The sequence below is a fragment of the Echinops telfairi genome, unplaced genomic scaffold (genome assembly GCF_000313985.2).
Source record: "Echinops telfairi isolate 266 unplaced genomic scaffold, ASM31398v2 ScPeMD7_443;HRSCAF=831, whole genome shotgun sequence".
Lineage (NCBI taxonomy): Eukaryota > Metazoa > Chordata > Mammalia > Afrosoricida > Tenrecidae > Echinops > Echinops telfairi.
The window spans coordinates 83,224,902-83,239,644 of record NW_022104341.1 but is presented as its reverse complement, the minus strand read 5'-3'; the positions used below and the strand labels follow the sequence as shown (position 1 = coordinate 83,239,644).

The 14,743-nt window shown below is 41.6% G+C and overlaps 1 protein-coding gene across 1 annotated transcript in view; it reads right to left on the bottom strand.

The window, feature by feature from the left end:
- ZSWIM5 (zinc finger SWIM-type containing 5) overlaps window positions 1-14,743 on the bottom strand; it is a 77,861-nt gene that overhangs the window by 16,728 nt on the left and 46,390 nt on the right. Inside the window, exons 5-11 of the mRNA XM_045291770.1 lie at window positions 14,065-14,244; window positions 10,942-11,118; window positions 8,135-8,281; window positions 7,485-7,622; window positions 4,779-5,039; window positions 4,436-4,571; window positions 3,711-3,868 (exon numbers count right to left, since the gene is read on the bottom strand). Of these exons, the coding sequence (XP_045147705.1) occupies window positions 3,711-3,868; window positions 4,436-4,571; window positions 4,779-5,039; window positions 7,485-7,622; window positions 8,135-8,281; window positions 10,942-11,118; window positions 14,065-14,244 (1,197 nt within the window). The remainder of the gene's footprint in view (window positions 1-3,710; window positions 3,869-4,435; window positions 4,572-4,778; window positions 5,040-7,484; window positions 7,623-8,134; window positions 8,282-10,941; window positions 11,119-14,064; window positions 14,245-14,743) is intronic.

The window sequence follows — 14,743 nt, the reverse complement described above, 5'->3', positions numbered from 1 at the left end:
TAATAATTTATAAATTATCAAGGGCTCATGAGGGATGGGGGCGGGGAGGGAGGGGAAACAAATGAAGACCTGATGCCAGGGACTTAAGTGGAAAGGAAATGTTTTGAGAATGATGAGGGCAATGAATGTACAAATGTGCTTTACACAATTGATGTATGTATGGATTGTGATGAGTTTGAGCCCCTAAAAAAATGATTAAAAAAAAAGTATATACTGCCTCCTTTGATCTCAAATAGTTGATAATTCTAAGAAGTGCACACCTCCCCGTACACTTTGTGTTTTATGTTCACCTTATTCACCAAACATGGCTGAAAGCTGAGCCATTGGGGTGTTCGGCTCCAACCCTAAAGGATGACCATGGTTCCTAGTCTTAGGGGCTCCACCAGTCTTTAACCAACCAGTGAACCAGGTCATTTTAATGATTTTAAGTTTTGTTCTACATTTTTTCTCCCACTCTGCGTACAACCCTCTAATGTGATTCCTTTCAGAGAGACTGGTAGTGGGAATATGGTTCTTTTGGCCTCAAGGTCTGGAACCTGAGGTTCACTTGGTCCATAGTCTACTTGACTCATTGTTTCCATGAGTTTTTGGTTGTCTTCACTCTTGCTCCGCATGAGAAACCAGTAGTGGCATGCTAGGTGGTCACTTACAAGCTTTCAAGAACTCAGTGGGTACAGAGTTGGATTTGGCAATGAACGAGAGCCGCTCTGCATCTTTGCCAACGGGTGGTGTCAGTGTTCTGGATTTTAGCCATGCTAATAAGTATGAAAGAAGTCCTGGCAGTGCAATTATTAACTACACAGTTGCTAAATGAAGAGCTGCTTGTTCAAACCCACCAGGTGCTCTATAGGAGAAAAATGTGTCCTGTAAAGATTTACAGCCTTGGAAACCCTATGGGGCAGCACAATTCTATACTACTGAGTTACTATGAATCAGAATTGACTCATAGGCAACGAGTTTATTTTAATAGGTATGAAGCAGATCACCTTTGTTTTGATGCCAAAATGTTCTAGATGTTGCCAGTGGTAACCCATCTGAGTTCGTTTTTAAGTCCCTTTTGATGTATCCTCATAATTTTTTGAGACTATCCTTTCTCTTTAGCAAAGAATATTCTGGATATTTAGCCAGGATCTCCCTTGCTCCAGCCTTAATTTCTCTAAGACCCTGGTTCTTATAAGGTGGGTTCATGCTCTTGGAAAATTGGCTGCTCTTAGGACTTCTCAGTGAACAGATCTAGGGAATATGTATGTGTATACCCCTTTCCTGACACACACACAGAGAAACACACACATATACAATAGATATATTCTTCTATATTTATCTCTCTCTCTCTCTACACACACACACACACACACACACATACACACACACATACAGATATATTTAAAAACATGAATTTGTACCAATGCCTCCAATTCCAAGCCAACATTACAGGGTTAATTCTAGTTTTCTTTGTGTACCTATAGCTACCTTTCTACATAAGAGAAATTGTCATGAACTTATTTAACTATTTTACCATTACCACTGCTGACACCTGGTGCAAATGTCCTCCTTACCCTCTTTGAGTTCTGACATGCCTCACAGGGTCACTGTCACCACTGCTCCCCCAACAGGATCCTTTTAATCCTACTTGAGCTCTGTCACTTCTTCCCAGGCCGTGCAGATGCCTTCCTCAACGCCTTGTACTCTTGACACCTCATATTGTCACGACCACTGCCCCTTCTCTCTCCATGCCGTTGTCATCCTCCTACCCTGCTCAGAATCTGATGCCTTATGCCAGCCACTGCTGCCACCACTCCCCATCCCACACATGGGTGCCCATTATGAATTTTTGCCAGTAAGATTGGCGAAAAATGTTATCTTGAAGTAATTTTAATTCTCAAGTGAGGCTGAGCATTTCACTTGTTTGAAAGTCATTTAACTGTCTTTCTGAGAACTGTTCAATTTTTGTATTGGATCATTGATCATTTTGAAAATTGATTTATCTGTATCTTTTAATTTTTCCTACAATGTTTGTTTTTTGGGTAAGAGGAAGCTACAATGAAAGGATAGTTTTCGTAAAAAAAATTTCTCAAAAAAACCCCAATTAGTTTTCTTATAGCTAAAAAGTACTCCAAAAGTCCATGGTAGCTAGTAGCTCCTCAGGTAGGGCCCTATTTTCACCTCTCTTTGTGGTGAAGTCTGCACCGCTCATATGAGCTTAGTGACCTGAGAGCTACTTTGGTTGCTTGTCTTTTGGTCAAGAGTCCTGGAAAAACCACAAACTCTCTTACCTGATAAGAGTTTTGTAGTTCTACCTTGGTCATCACTTCACAGAATCTCCAATAGCCTTAAAAGGATAATAGGTCACTGGTAATCATCCCATTCTATTTTGAACCCTAGGCTTAGGAAGATGAAGTGACTTTCCTTCTTCTTCTTCTTTTTTTTTGCATTTTACTAGTTTTGTTTAATAAAGATTTCTATGCTTTTGTAGCTTTTAAAAAATCATCTTATAAGGTGCTCATACAACTCTTATCACAATCCATACATACATCAATTGTGTAAAGCACATTTGTACATTCATTGCCCTCATCATTCTCAAAACATTTGCTCTCCACTTAAGCCCCTGGCATCAGGTCCTCATTTTCCCCCTTCCTCCCTGCTCCCCCCTCCCTCATGAGCCCTTGATAATTTATAAGTTATTATTTTGTCATATCTTGCCCTGTCCGACGTCTCCCTTCACCCACTTTTCTGTTGTCCATCCCCCAGGGAGGAGGTCACATGTAGATCCTTGTAATCGGTTCCCCCTTTCCAACCCACCCTCCCTCTACCCTCCCCGTATCGCCACTCACACCACTGGTCCTGAAGGGATCACCACCCTGGATTCCCTGTGTTTCCAGCTCCTATCTGTACCAGTGTACATCCTCTGGTCTAGCCAGACTTGCAAGGTAGAGTTTGGATCATGATGGGGGGTGGGGGGAAAGCATTTAGGAACTAAAGGAAAGTTGTATTTTTCATCATTGCTACATCGCACCCTGACTGGCTTGTCTCCTCCCTGAGACCCTCTGCAAGGAGATCTCCAGTGGCCTACAAATGGGCTTTGGGTCTCCACTCCGAACTCCCACCTTCATTCACTATGGTAAGATTTTTTTGTTCTGATGATACCTGATCCCTTCAATACCTCGTGATCGCACAGGCTGGTGTGCTTCTTCCAAGTGGGCTTTGTTGCTTCTGAGCTAGATGGACGCTTGTTTACCTTCAAGCTTTTAAGACCCCAGACGCTATATCTTTTGATAGCCGGGCACCATCAGCTTTTTTCACCACATTTGCTTATTCACCCGCTTTGTCTTCAGCAGTTGTGTCGGGAAGGTGAGCATCATAGAATGCCAATTTAATAGAAGAAAGTGTTCTTGCGTTGAGGGAGTACTTGAGTGGAGGCCCAATAGAAGTGACTTTCTTATATGGAACTTACATGAAAGATAATTTTAGTCTATGTACTCAGGGTCCTACATTTAGTAATTAAGACAAAGCTTTGAATTGAGCCCAGGTCTTCTGTCTTCCAGGTGCTCTTTCTAACGGCAGAATTCACGATGAGGATCCTATTACTTCAAGTGGTCAAGGGAAGTTGAGGAACTTCTCTTATTCGGAAGACTACAGGCTAAGCTTTTGACAGACCAGGGCTGGACAGGTAGAGTGAGGAGTACTAGAGCCGAAGGTCTATCTATGCTCACCTTTGGCAGCGGTCAGCATGGTGGAGGCCAGTTCACACTGCTGTGATTCCAAGTGTCCAAGCGTGAACCAGCGAGGATAACGGCTGGGTACCACCGACACCATATGGTGAGGGTGGGAAGTGTCACCTGTAGAGGTTGAGTTTTCTAGAACTGGTAACCTAAAAGACCCAAGGAGAGTCATCAGTGACCAACTAGACCCTTGCCATTCTGAACCACCTTAGAGAAGCTTGTTCTTTGTTGGGGAGAAACTGGGCAGGAAAAGGCCAACCAAGAGTTGTGAATGTTTGAAAATCTAAGGTACTATAGTCTATGTGGAGTGAGTTCCTGGGTACTTGTAGAACTCAACAAATTTTGTTATAATCAGACCTCACTACATCCCTGAAATGCCTCTGGTGACATGTGTTTGAGAACTGTGACTCAGTTGAGCTCTGGAAGGTTGGAGACCCTTGTAAGGATATCTAAGTCTTTTTACCTTGGGTGCTTTATATCTATTAATAGCTCAGGGGCTTCCCCAGATAACCCACCAGGAGTACAGCCAGTGAGGCAAGTGGTCACCAGTAAGGCATCCTAGATAAGAATCCTAGATCGTATGAAAAGCCTGAGTTATTTTAGGTCCAAAAGAATAGACAAAGAGGGAGGGATTCGCAAGCGAGATAAAGAAAGAAAAAGAGCACTGGAAACTTCTGCTGTGTTGGAGGGAAGAGGCCTGGGAAAGGGCCACCCACCTCATGGCACGTAAGGCTAATTTATAGGACAAGTCTGGATCATGAGGCAGGAGAGCTGAGAACAAATATTTGGCAAAGGTATGCATGGGCACACTTTCTCGATGGATGACTTCTCCCAGACCGCTGAAGGGACCGCCTGCAGAAGAAAAGACAAGCCAGCCAGTTATTTATCTGCACACTTCCACTTGCCAGCCTGGACTTGAGCCCCAGGATCCCAAGTGCATCATGGGGATTTTCACTACACTTCAATGCCATAAATGTTCCTATCCTTGTGCTCTGTTAGCGATGGGGAGTCCAAGGACACTGGTAAAAAACGCTATACCAACAGCTTTTCGCCACTTACCTTCCAGCAGTAAGATGCACTGTTTCTGCAGTGTCTGCACTAGTTCATCATCCAGTTGCAGTTCCTGCAGTCGACTCAGGAGTTGCTCCTCATTTCGGCACACTTTATCCTGTGCGTAGAGGCCTTCAGGCATCACCCTCTGTTGGCCCATTCCCATCAGAGCAACTTCAAGGGCCAACGATAAGTAGGACTCACTGTTGTTTGGGCAGCCTGCAGCCACAGGTACATGCTGGTACACAGGGGTTCTGCTCTCACTCATATCTGAGGGCAACAGGTTGCTTAGGTCAGGCACCGTATATTCTTCTGCCTTTCTTGCCCTCTCCCTTTGGATACAACTTGGTTAATAGATATCATAGAGACGCTGAGTCAGAACCCAAAGCAATAAGGAAATATACCAGAAAAAATTATACTGCACTATAAAGATTATTAGGTGGCAAGGCCAGTTGGGGAAGTATAAAACCTTATAGTTGTCTTTTGTTAGCATATTATATAATGCCATTGTTGTTTGTTTTTGTCTGTCTCTTTCACTAGAGTGTAAGTACCTTAAAGGGAAAAGACTTTACGTTATTGCCTGATCGAGGCCTTGAGTGTATTTAATAGTGAATGAATGAATTCCAAGTGCAACTTCAAGATACCTGTGCCACTGTGTAGATGAAACGGGCCAAAGATGGGGCTTCCTTCTGCAGGGGATCAAAGGCAAGACAAGGGCAGTACTAATTTGGTGTAGGCTACTCTTTGCATTTCTACCCAGATAAATCCAAACCCATCAAATAAACTCTTACTTTTATACAACACTCACAGCTTTGGTATTATTATTTTATATGCTTCACTACTGGGTTTACAGTTTCAGCAAAAGAGCACAGGTTTAAGTGGTGTGAGTGGCGATACTAGGAGGGTAGAGGGAGAATGGGTTGACCTCCTCCTTGGGTGACATACAACAGAAAAGTGGGTGAAGGGAGATGTCAGACAGGGCAGGATATGACAAAATAAACAATTTATAAATTATCAAGGGCTCATGAGGGAGGGGGGAGCAGGGAGGAAGGGGAAAAATGAGGACCCGATGCCGGGGGCTTAAGTGGAAATGTTTTGAGAATGATGAGGGCAATGAATGTACAAATGTGCTTTACACAATTGATGTATGTATGGATTGTGATAAGAGTCGTATGAGCCCCTAATAAAACGATTAAAAAGAGCAGAGGTTTAAAAGCCTTGATTACTTTTCCCCTTCATCTAATAAATATTTATGGCACAGCATGAGACTCTAAGGAGCTGTGGTGACATAGTGGTTGAATGCTTGGCTGCTAACCAAGAGGTTAGTGGTTCAAACTCACCAGCTGATCCACAAGAGAAAGGCAGTCTGCTTCTGTAAAGATTTACAGCTTTGAAAACTGCACGGGCCAGTTCTACCCTGTTCTATTAAAAACAAAACCCAAAACACCCAAACTCACTGTCATCAAGTCCAAGCTGACTCAGTGACTCTACAGGACAGGGTAGAACTGCCCCTGTGAGTTTCTCAGACTGCGACTCTTTATAGGAGCAGAAAGCCCTTTTTTCTGAGGAGCTGCTGGAGTTTCAAACTGTAGACCTTGTGGATCGCAGGCCAACTTGCAACCATTACACCAATAGGGTTGCTTCTGCAGGGTTACTAGAAGGTGAAATTGACTTGATGGCAATGGATTTGGGTTTTTTAAAGGGGTCCCTCCTCGGTGGAGCAGATTGTGAAGCACTCAGCTACTAGCCCCAAGCTGGAGGCTTGAATCCACCTAGAAACACCACAGAAGATACGTTGGTGATCTGTTCCCCAAAGGCCACAGCTTTGAAAACAGCAGGAGCTGTTCTACTCTGCACACATGGGGTCCTCTTGAGTTGGAACTCACGACAGCAGCCACCACCACCATTAAATAGCAGGTGCTGCACTAAGTGTAAGGATCAGAAAGATAAGTCCATCAAAATTTTAAACAAATCGTAATGCAGGTTGCTAAATACTTCAGTGGATGTGTGTACAAGATCGTGACAGAAGAATCAATTCTGTCTCTAGTCCTGGCTACTCTGAGATTCTACTAAATGCTCCCACTTTACGAGACTCTGGGTGGTGTAAATGGTTTGCACTGGACTACTCACTTACAGCTTGCCAGTTTGACCTCACCCAGCGGTGCCATGAAAGAAGGGCCTGGTGATTTGCTTCTGAAACAACTGCAGCCAAGAAAACCCCGGGAGCAATTCTACACTGCAACACGGGGTCACCATGCGTCACAACCTACAGGGCAGTGCCAGGTTTGGTTTGTCAATTTTTAAAATTTCTCATTTGTGAATCTGGTACAAAGCCCTCAAGAGGGGAAACGTTCAATGGAGACCAGAGAGTACTCTGTAATTGCAAGGCGGGGCAGGGGTGGGGGGTGGGGGGCGGGGGAGTGGGTGGGAACTCTCAATGGAAATCTCTCCCCTATCCAGACTGCTCTGAGGACTTGGCATGTGCCTCCTAAAATTCTTCCCACCTTGGACCAAACTCCTTAAGTATTTAGGGCAGAGAACAAGAAATAAGCAAAGGAAAGTGGGTAAGGTAAAATGGGAAAGTAGGATCGGACTAGGATGGTAGGAAAGAGAGCAGCCCAAGGAAACCTTTCAGGGATGGCCAGTTTGGACAAAAGGCAGACCAGTCAGACCGGAGTCTGGCAGGAGGAGACTACCTCAGGCTGACCCCTGTACCTGACACTTCCAGATAGCCATCATCATTCAGGCGGCAGGCCTCAGTCAAAGTGAGAAAAAGACAGCCAATGGGGTCCAGGGGGTGGCCCACCCAGCCCTCCAGGTTTGTGATGGTTGTGGTTCCTCTCTGCAACAGTTCTGGAAGCAAGCAGGTTCGAGTTTTAGAGCGGAGAAGACACACGTTGCTTTATGTCCCTGCCTGGGTCTCCTGCTCAGCATTCTGCAGGCCTTGGCTTTGAGGATCAAAGAAAAGCTACTCTCCTTGTTTTGCCTCAAGTTGACAGGACTGGCTAAAAGCTTACCATGCGCACTGCATTTAGGCTGCCTTCTGGCAGTGCACACAGATGGATATAATTGTAGAATTTAAAAAGGGTTTTTCATACCAGATCTTATGTGAGCTTTACAAAAGTAAGTGAAGCAAGAAAGGCATTATTATGTTCTTTATACAGATGAGAGAGCTAAGATTCAGAGAGGTAGGGTGAGGTAGTCTAGATCACATGGCAGGTAGAATGATCTGTAATCCTCTAAGCCTTGCTATACCCACACTGTGAAATTTAATAAAAATTAAATACAGTCCTAGGTCTTCCACCACCCAAGGAACCTCATCAATTCCAGGCCAAAGGGCTTTCCACTGCTCCCAATTGTTATACCTTTCTTTTGATGCTTGTAGATCTCCAGTTGCCTCTGTTGCTGCAGCCTCAGAGTATTGATAATGGCCGCCGTGAGTCTGAGGGCCTCTTTTGGATAACCATGGGAACGCAAGGCATCAACCCGAGCGCAGGCTGTAGGTACATGCTCTATAGGATAAGAAGAAAATATCTAAGTTGAGTTAAATTTTCAAGTCAAGAAAATGCATGCTTGACGAAGGTAGTTTGTATTCAGTTCAGTTCCTGAAATTCAACCTGACATCTATTGTGTACCAGGAACTTGTTTATTCATTAAAGATAAAAAGTTGAATAAATCCTAAGTACCACATTTAAGTGCTACCATAGCCTCAGGGGAAAGGTGCGGTGTAGAAAGAGATACACAACTAAGATATAGTACTACTCTTTGTGAACACGTACTAAGGCAGGGGTTGTCAACCTTCCTAATGCCGCGACCCTTTAATACAGTTCTTCATGTTGTGGTGACCCTCCAACCATAAAATTATTTTCATTGCTACTTCATAACTGTGATTTTGCTACTGTTATGAATCGTAATGTAAGTATCTGATATGCAGGATGTATTTTCATTGTTACAAATTGAACATAATTAAAGCCTAGTGATTAATCACAAAACAATATGTAATTATCTATTGTGAAATATTTATTTCTAATGACAAATCAATGAAATTTTGTCTTGAAGTATGGGGTAGCCTGGGTAACAATCTTCATGCCGGGTACTCGTACTCCTATGGGGGCATATCTGCATGTGGGCGGACCCTCCTGGAGACAGATAGAGGAACTGTGTCTCGGTTCCTAAAACCATCAGAAATATGTGTTTTCCGATGGTCTTAGGTGAAAAGTGTTCACTTATTAATTCTATAGTTCCTGGAAATTTACTATATGCCAGGTGGTGTGCTCAGTAAAGGAAATACAAAGATAATCAGAAATGAGCACTGACCTCTAGGAGTTCACAAATGCTATATAAACACATAATGATAAAATAATGGAAAAAAGACATAGTAGAATATATGCAGAGCAAAGGTAATGTTTTGAACTGAGCATTGGTAGATAAATAGATAGACAAACAGGGAAAGGTATTCCTGGAAAAGGCATACAAATAAAAGCATAAGAGGTACACTGTAGAATAGTGTCAGAGTCTAACAAATAGCTCAGCATTAAGTAGCTGGAGATAACGCTAGAAAAATAGAAAGGCTTTGAGTAGAACAGTAAGCAAACTGAACTTACCTTAGAAATAATGGAAGATTACTACAGACTTATAAATGGGTGAGTGATTATAAAGAAATTTGTGAATTATTTTAAAGATGACACTAGAAGTCAGAGAATTGCAGAAAATTAAAAAATATGGATACACAGAAAGTAGTAAATAAAACCCATTTATAATCTCATTACCCAGAGATAACCATTTTCAGTTTCATGTATAGTCATCCAGACTTTTCTACTCAATTTTTAATAAAAGTAGGGTATTATAATTATTTCTTTTTAGTCAATGTCTTAATTATTGTTTTTTACATTGGCTTTCTCCACTTAATATCATACATTGTAAATATCTTCCCATGCCATTAAATATATTCTATAATGTTAAAAGAGATGAAATATCATTACTGAATATGTATACCATCCATTGTTGTAACCCTCTTTTGTTGGATATTTGGATTGCTTCTAGTTTTCCCACCTGTAAATTCTTTATACCCATGCTCTAATGAACCCCCTAGCTTATGCATATCCTTAGTTAATTAGGGCTTTTGGATAAATTCCTAGACATAGATTTCTTGGCTTAAAAACCAGTGTATTTCCATCTATTTCCATGCAATGTTTCTGACACTAGAAGATGGTTCTTTATTTTAAAAAACCTCTGACCATTTGGCATTACCAAATGATAGCTAAGTGCTTTCAAATATGCATACTTAATTATCAATGAGGTACATATTTTTTCACATGCCTATTAGACTTTTGTTTAACAGGTGTTGGGTCAGAGAAGAAGAAAGATGATCAGAAGGAATTCCACGTGGTGACCCACAGTGAGTCTGGCCAAAGCTTCCAAGAGAGAAAGAGACATATATCTAGTTGGTGCAAGCTCTTCAAAAAGACAGAAGATATGGGGTGAGAGAGTTGGAAGACGACATTGAAAATGTATGAGCTACCTTCACTCAGTTGAAAATAAAAAGTTAAAAAAGAAAACATGTATGCGTTGTTGTGAGACTCAGAAAATAATATTTTAAAAAGTCTTTAATTTAAAATAGGCACCCTAGGAGAAATCCAAGGAGAGTGGTACTAGAAGGCCCCATCAGCAAACTCGCTCAGAGGAGGGTTTAAACGCAGGATGGGACAGCTCTGTGCTGCTGTGATGAAGGAGGGGAGGAAAATGGGAAAGAGAAATGGAAGGCAGCTTGGTGAGAAATGCAGATTGTGCCTCAGCTACTAACACGGGGTAATTTAAGTTTCAGGCTTAGTGCTCTTTTAGCAAACATGCAATTTTAGAGTAGATTATAATGCTACTCAGTAACGGCTGACTGAGATAGCCTGTGAACAAATGTCTAATGATTTTGTTAATACTTGAAGATTTGTTAACTCCTTTTCCTGTTCAAAGCTGAAAGGACAGGATACAAATTCTTCCATTTGAGGTTATTGTACCTCAGCTGAATGCATGCACAAATAGCTCAGGCTTCACATAAATAACCTGAGGCCCTAAACAAGGTCTCAACAGATCTGGGTGAAGAACATCCAAATTGCAGTTGATGTTGCTGGTATGCATCTAGCTTATCCACGCCTTTCAAGAGTAGAGATAGACTTACCAAGCCACAGTGGCTGGCCTTGAGAATTGAAGAGCAGTCTCTCACTTTCCCGTTGGCAAGCAGGAGCTGTATATAGATCACTGCTGATTATCCGCTGTAAGTGGCTGTCCTGCCAATGCAATTCACGGCCCTCGATGGCTCTAGTGAACACTGTTCGTCTTGGTCTGGATAGAGAGTCTGGAGAAAGAAAGAAATATAATATAATAATCTACTGATAGGCAATCCAAAGCTCCAGCTTTTGTATCTTCTTCAGGTTGAAAGGATGGACAAACGATTAGCATGTGGCTAAGTGTGAATAGCCACTTTGTATGTCAGTGTTTATTGTGTTGCTTCTTTCTTGGATAAAGTGTCAGCAAGTCTGTGCCCTCTATGGAAAGAGTCTTCTTAGAGACTGACGCTTCCTTTGAAAGAAAACCAATTTCTTTTGGGACCCCGAGCCACAGACAAGAAAGGAATGACAGTGGGCCTCAGCTGCTCAATCAATGAGGCGCCTAACTGGCCCTATAGAGGTCAGAGGTAGAAAGAAACAGCTAGATAGCTTTTCTGGATAATCCGGAACCATTTGTAGCATGAATCTTATCACACTAAGGACTCCTGGGAAATTAATATTAAAGATTATAAAGTGCTGAAGTCTTGTGTATTTGGGACTTTTATCATACTGGTATCCAAAGGCTTACAGTTTTGTCCCACAATAAGGAAAATCGATGCCAGCAAAACTGATGAACTTTTTTCTCATTGGCATCTTACCATGCTATTTTTCTTCTGGAAAAGGGTTTCTGGGAATTCAAATCTGCAGACAAAATACGCTCAATCTTTAGGGTGTAGACAGACTAAAACGTCATCATAAAAATAGGATAATGATAGGAGATAGTATCAGAGAGATAATGGGGATCCAGGTCATGGAAGGCCTTAGGCCATAAGTAAAAGGCTTTTTTAGTAAGATGAGAGGCCCTAGAAGGCTTTAAATCATGAAGGAGCATGACCAGACCTGTATTTCAGAAGTCGAACTCTAGCAGTGGTTCTGAGAACAGACTAAGATAAAAGGGTAGAAACAGAATGAAGGCGTTATGAAGGATAGATAGTAGATATGTGGGGAGCACTCAACCTAAAACCAGTGGTCAGAGATTTAAAATAAGAACAACTAACATAGTTGTGCTTCTATCCATGTTTAGCTGTGCAGGTGTGAGTTATTACTAGGGTCTTTTGTTACATGAGTGTGACAGAGGGAAAGAGTGTATATGCAAAGGAGTGAGTATAATGATGTGCCAAGGAATTTTACCTGGGTAAATAAGGAAAATTAGTCTATCAAGAGAGTGAAAAAGTTGTAGCTTCAAAGGATGAAATTCTTAGAATTCCTAGAATTGGGACACTAAGGGGAAAAAAATCAGAAATACTGGTGATTGGAGGTAAATGAAATTGAGATTATGAAGAAGGCATAATTATTGGTAATAACAAAGCCCAAGGCAGGGCACTGGTATTGGTTGGCTAAATTAAGGGAGAAAATAAGAGTTTTGAAAGAGGTAAAAATAAAAATTGAGAGGCTAAGATAACGGAAGGATCATATCCATGGCTATTGAAATCACCAGGTATTATGATAAAAGTACTGACATATAATAGTGCTAGTAGGCCAATTGCTAACATCTTCAAGGAATGAGGAGTTACCAAGGGTCTACACTTGGATGGAATGGATTTCAAAGGGGGTAGTTTAGGGAGGAAGTGAGGTTATTGATGGAGAAATGGCAAGGAAGGACAAGAAGGATACTTACTGTTCCTCTTGGCCTTCTGGTATAAGGGGTGTGAGAGAGAAACCAGTCACAGCTTGAGAAGACTTAGAAAGTAGTCTCCTCATATGAGTACCAGTAACAACAAAGAACCAATATATTGTTAGAAGAAAGGAAATACAGATCAAGGAGCATCTGCTTGTATGCATTTAACTTTGTGCTATCCCAAACCAGTACTAACAAAGATGGCTTTCAGAGTTGTGGAGGCTAGATTAGTTCCAGAAAAGGGTGCTACCTACTGCTACTGAGTCAATTCCAACTCATAGTGACTTCACAGAGGAGAGGAGAATTGTCCTTTTGAGTTTCTGAGACTTTAAATCTTTATGAGAGTAAACAGCCTCCTTTCTCTCTTGTGGAGTGGCTGGTGGATTCAAACTGCTGACCTTTTGGTTAACAGATCAATGTATAAGCTACTGTACCACCAGGAAAAGGGTAGCTTACAGAAGTTGCAAGACTGTAGCATTTTTAATCATTCATTACCTTAGTTGCCTTAAACATACATTATCAATTATGGTACAATAGATGAAAACACAGCAAAGATCTATGTGATTTCTTCCTTGAAATAAAATGATCAGATTTATCATCTACAAGAAAAGGAACCAAGTGTAAAATCATTGTCTATAAAAATCCTATCAACGAAAGGCTAAAGAACAATCCTTTTCCTGAATTATATGAACCAAGAACAACTGCGAGGATGGCAGAGAACAACTGGCTGCTTCGCTCTGTTGGACACAGGGTTGCTATGAGTTGGAACTGACTCGACGGCACCGCTAACAACCAGCAACAACAAAGCTAAAGTGAATGATGAGACCTGTAGGCCAGAGGGCTCAAAAGGCAGAGGTTACAATAGCTTTGCAATTGCTTTGTCTTAAAAAAAAAGGACCCCTGGAGCAGGAATCTTGATAGTCACTTGGAAGGACATGCCCCTCCAAGCTATCTGCTATATAGAAATCTGAAGAAAACAGAAAAGTAATTGATTTGGACACTTTCTAAGCGGATTTTTACTGGTCCTCCTTTGAAGCAGGTATTTTGAGACAAAAATCATTCCAATTGAGGCCAAATTACAATATACAGGAAAACCTGAAGCTTAGAGAAGATTCATGGCCAGAGCTGTAGGACTTTAAACTGGGAACTTGCATGCTAGGTGTGGAAAAGGACAGCATCCCAATGTTAACAATGAAAGTTTAGTCTTATTTATGGCTTAGCATTTCAATTGAACAGATTTTCTTTATTCAGAATGATTATTCTGACAGCCCAAAAGCTGTCTGGCTATCATTGTTGTTGGGTTTTACCCTCCCACTTTTGGAGTTCTGGGCACAAAAATCCTAAAATCCTGGCTCACCTGGGCTGTGATTGGCACTCTGGGGAAGTGCATTGGTGATGTTGGGCAGCTCATGCCCATAATTCCCATCCTCCAGGGGACAGACATCAAGGTCGCTCCACTTCTGCAGCTGCAGCAGCCAACAGGATTTTTCCTCCAGTTTGCAGTGTGGATTTAAAATGATGCACACCCATAAAGCCCCTGGAAAAGAAACGAACCCACATTCTTGATACTGCTCCTTACATGTCTGGGTAACCCTTAATGCTTTAAGTTTACTCTTCTCTTCCAGTTTTAACTGATCGAGAAAGTTTCCAAAACATTAACTCATTTCCTTATAAAAATTAAACAAACCCCCCCAGATCTGCTAGGGTTTTCAGAACTGGCTTATTTTTCCTTCCCAAATTTTCTTTACAACAGGGGTCCATCTTTACACCTAGATCGGTGTGCTTGTGCTTATGAACAAGACAGATTTGGGCTTCCATTCTTTCTTTAAAAAAATATAACTTAAGAGCATTTATTTTTAAGTAGGACTTTAAAAAAATCATTTTATTAGGGGCTCATACAACTCTTATCACAATCCATACACACATCAATTGTGTAAAGTGTATTTGTACATTCATTGCCCTCATCATTCTCAAAACATTTGCTCTCCACTTAAGCCCCCGGCATTAGGTCCTCATTTTTCCCCTCCCTCCTCACT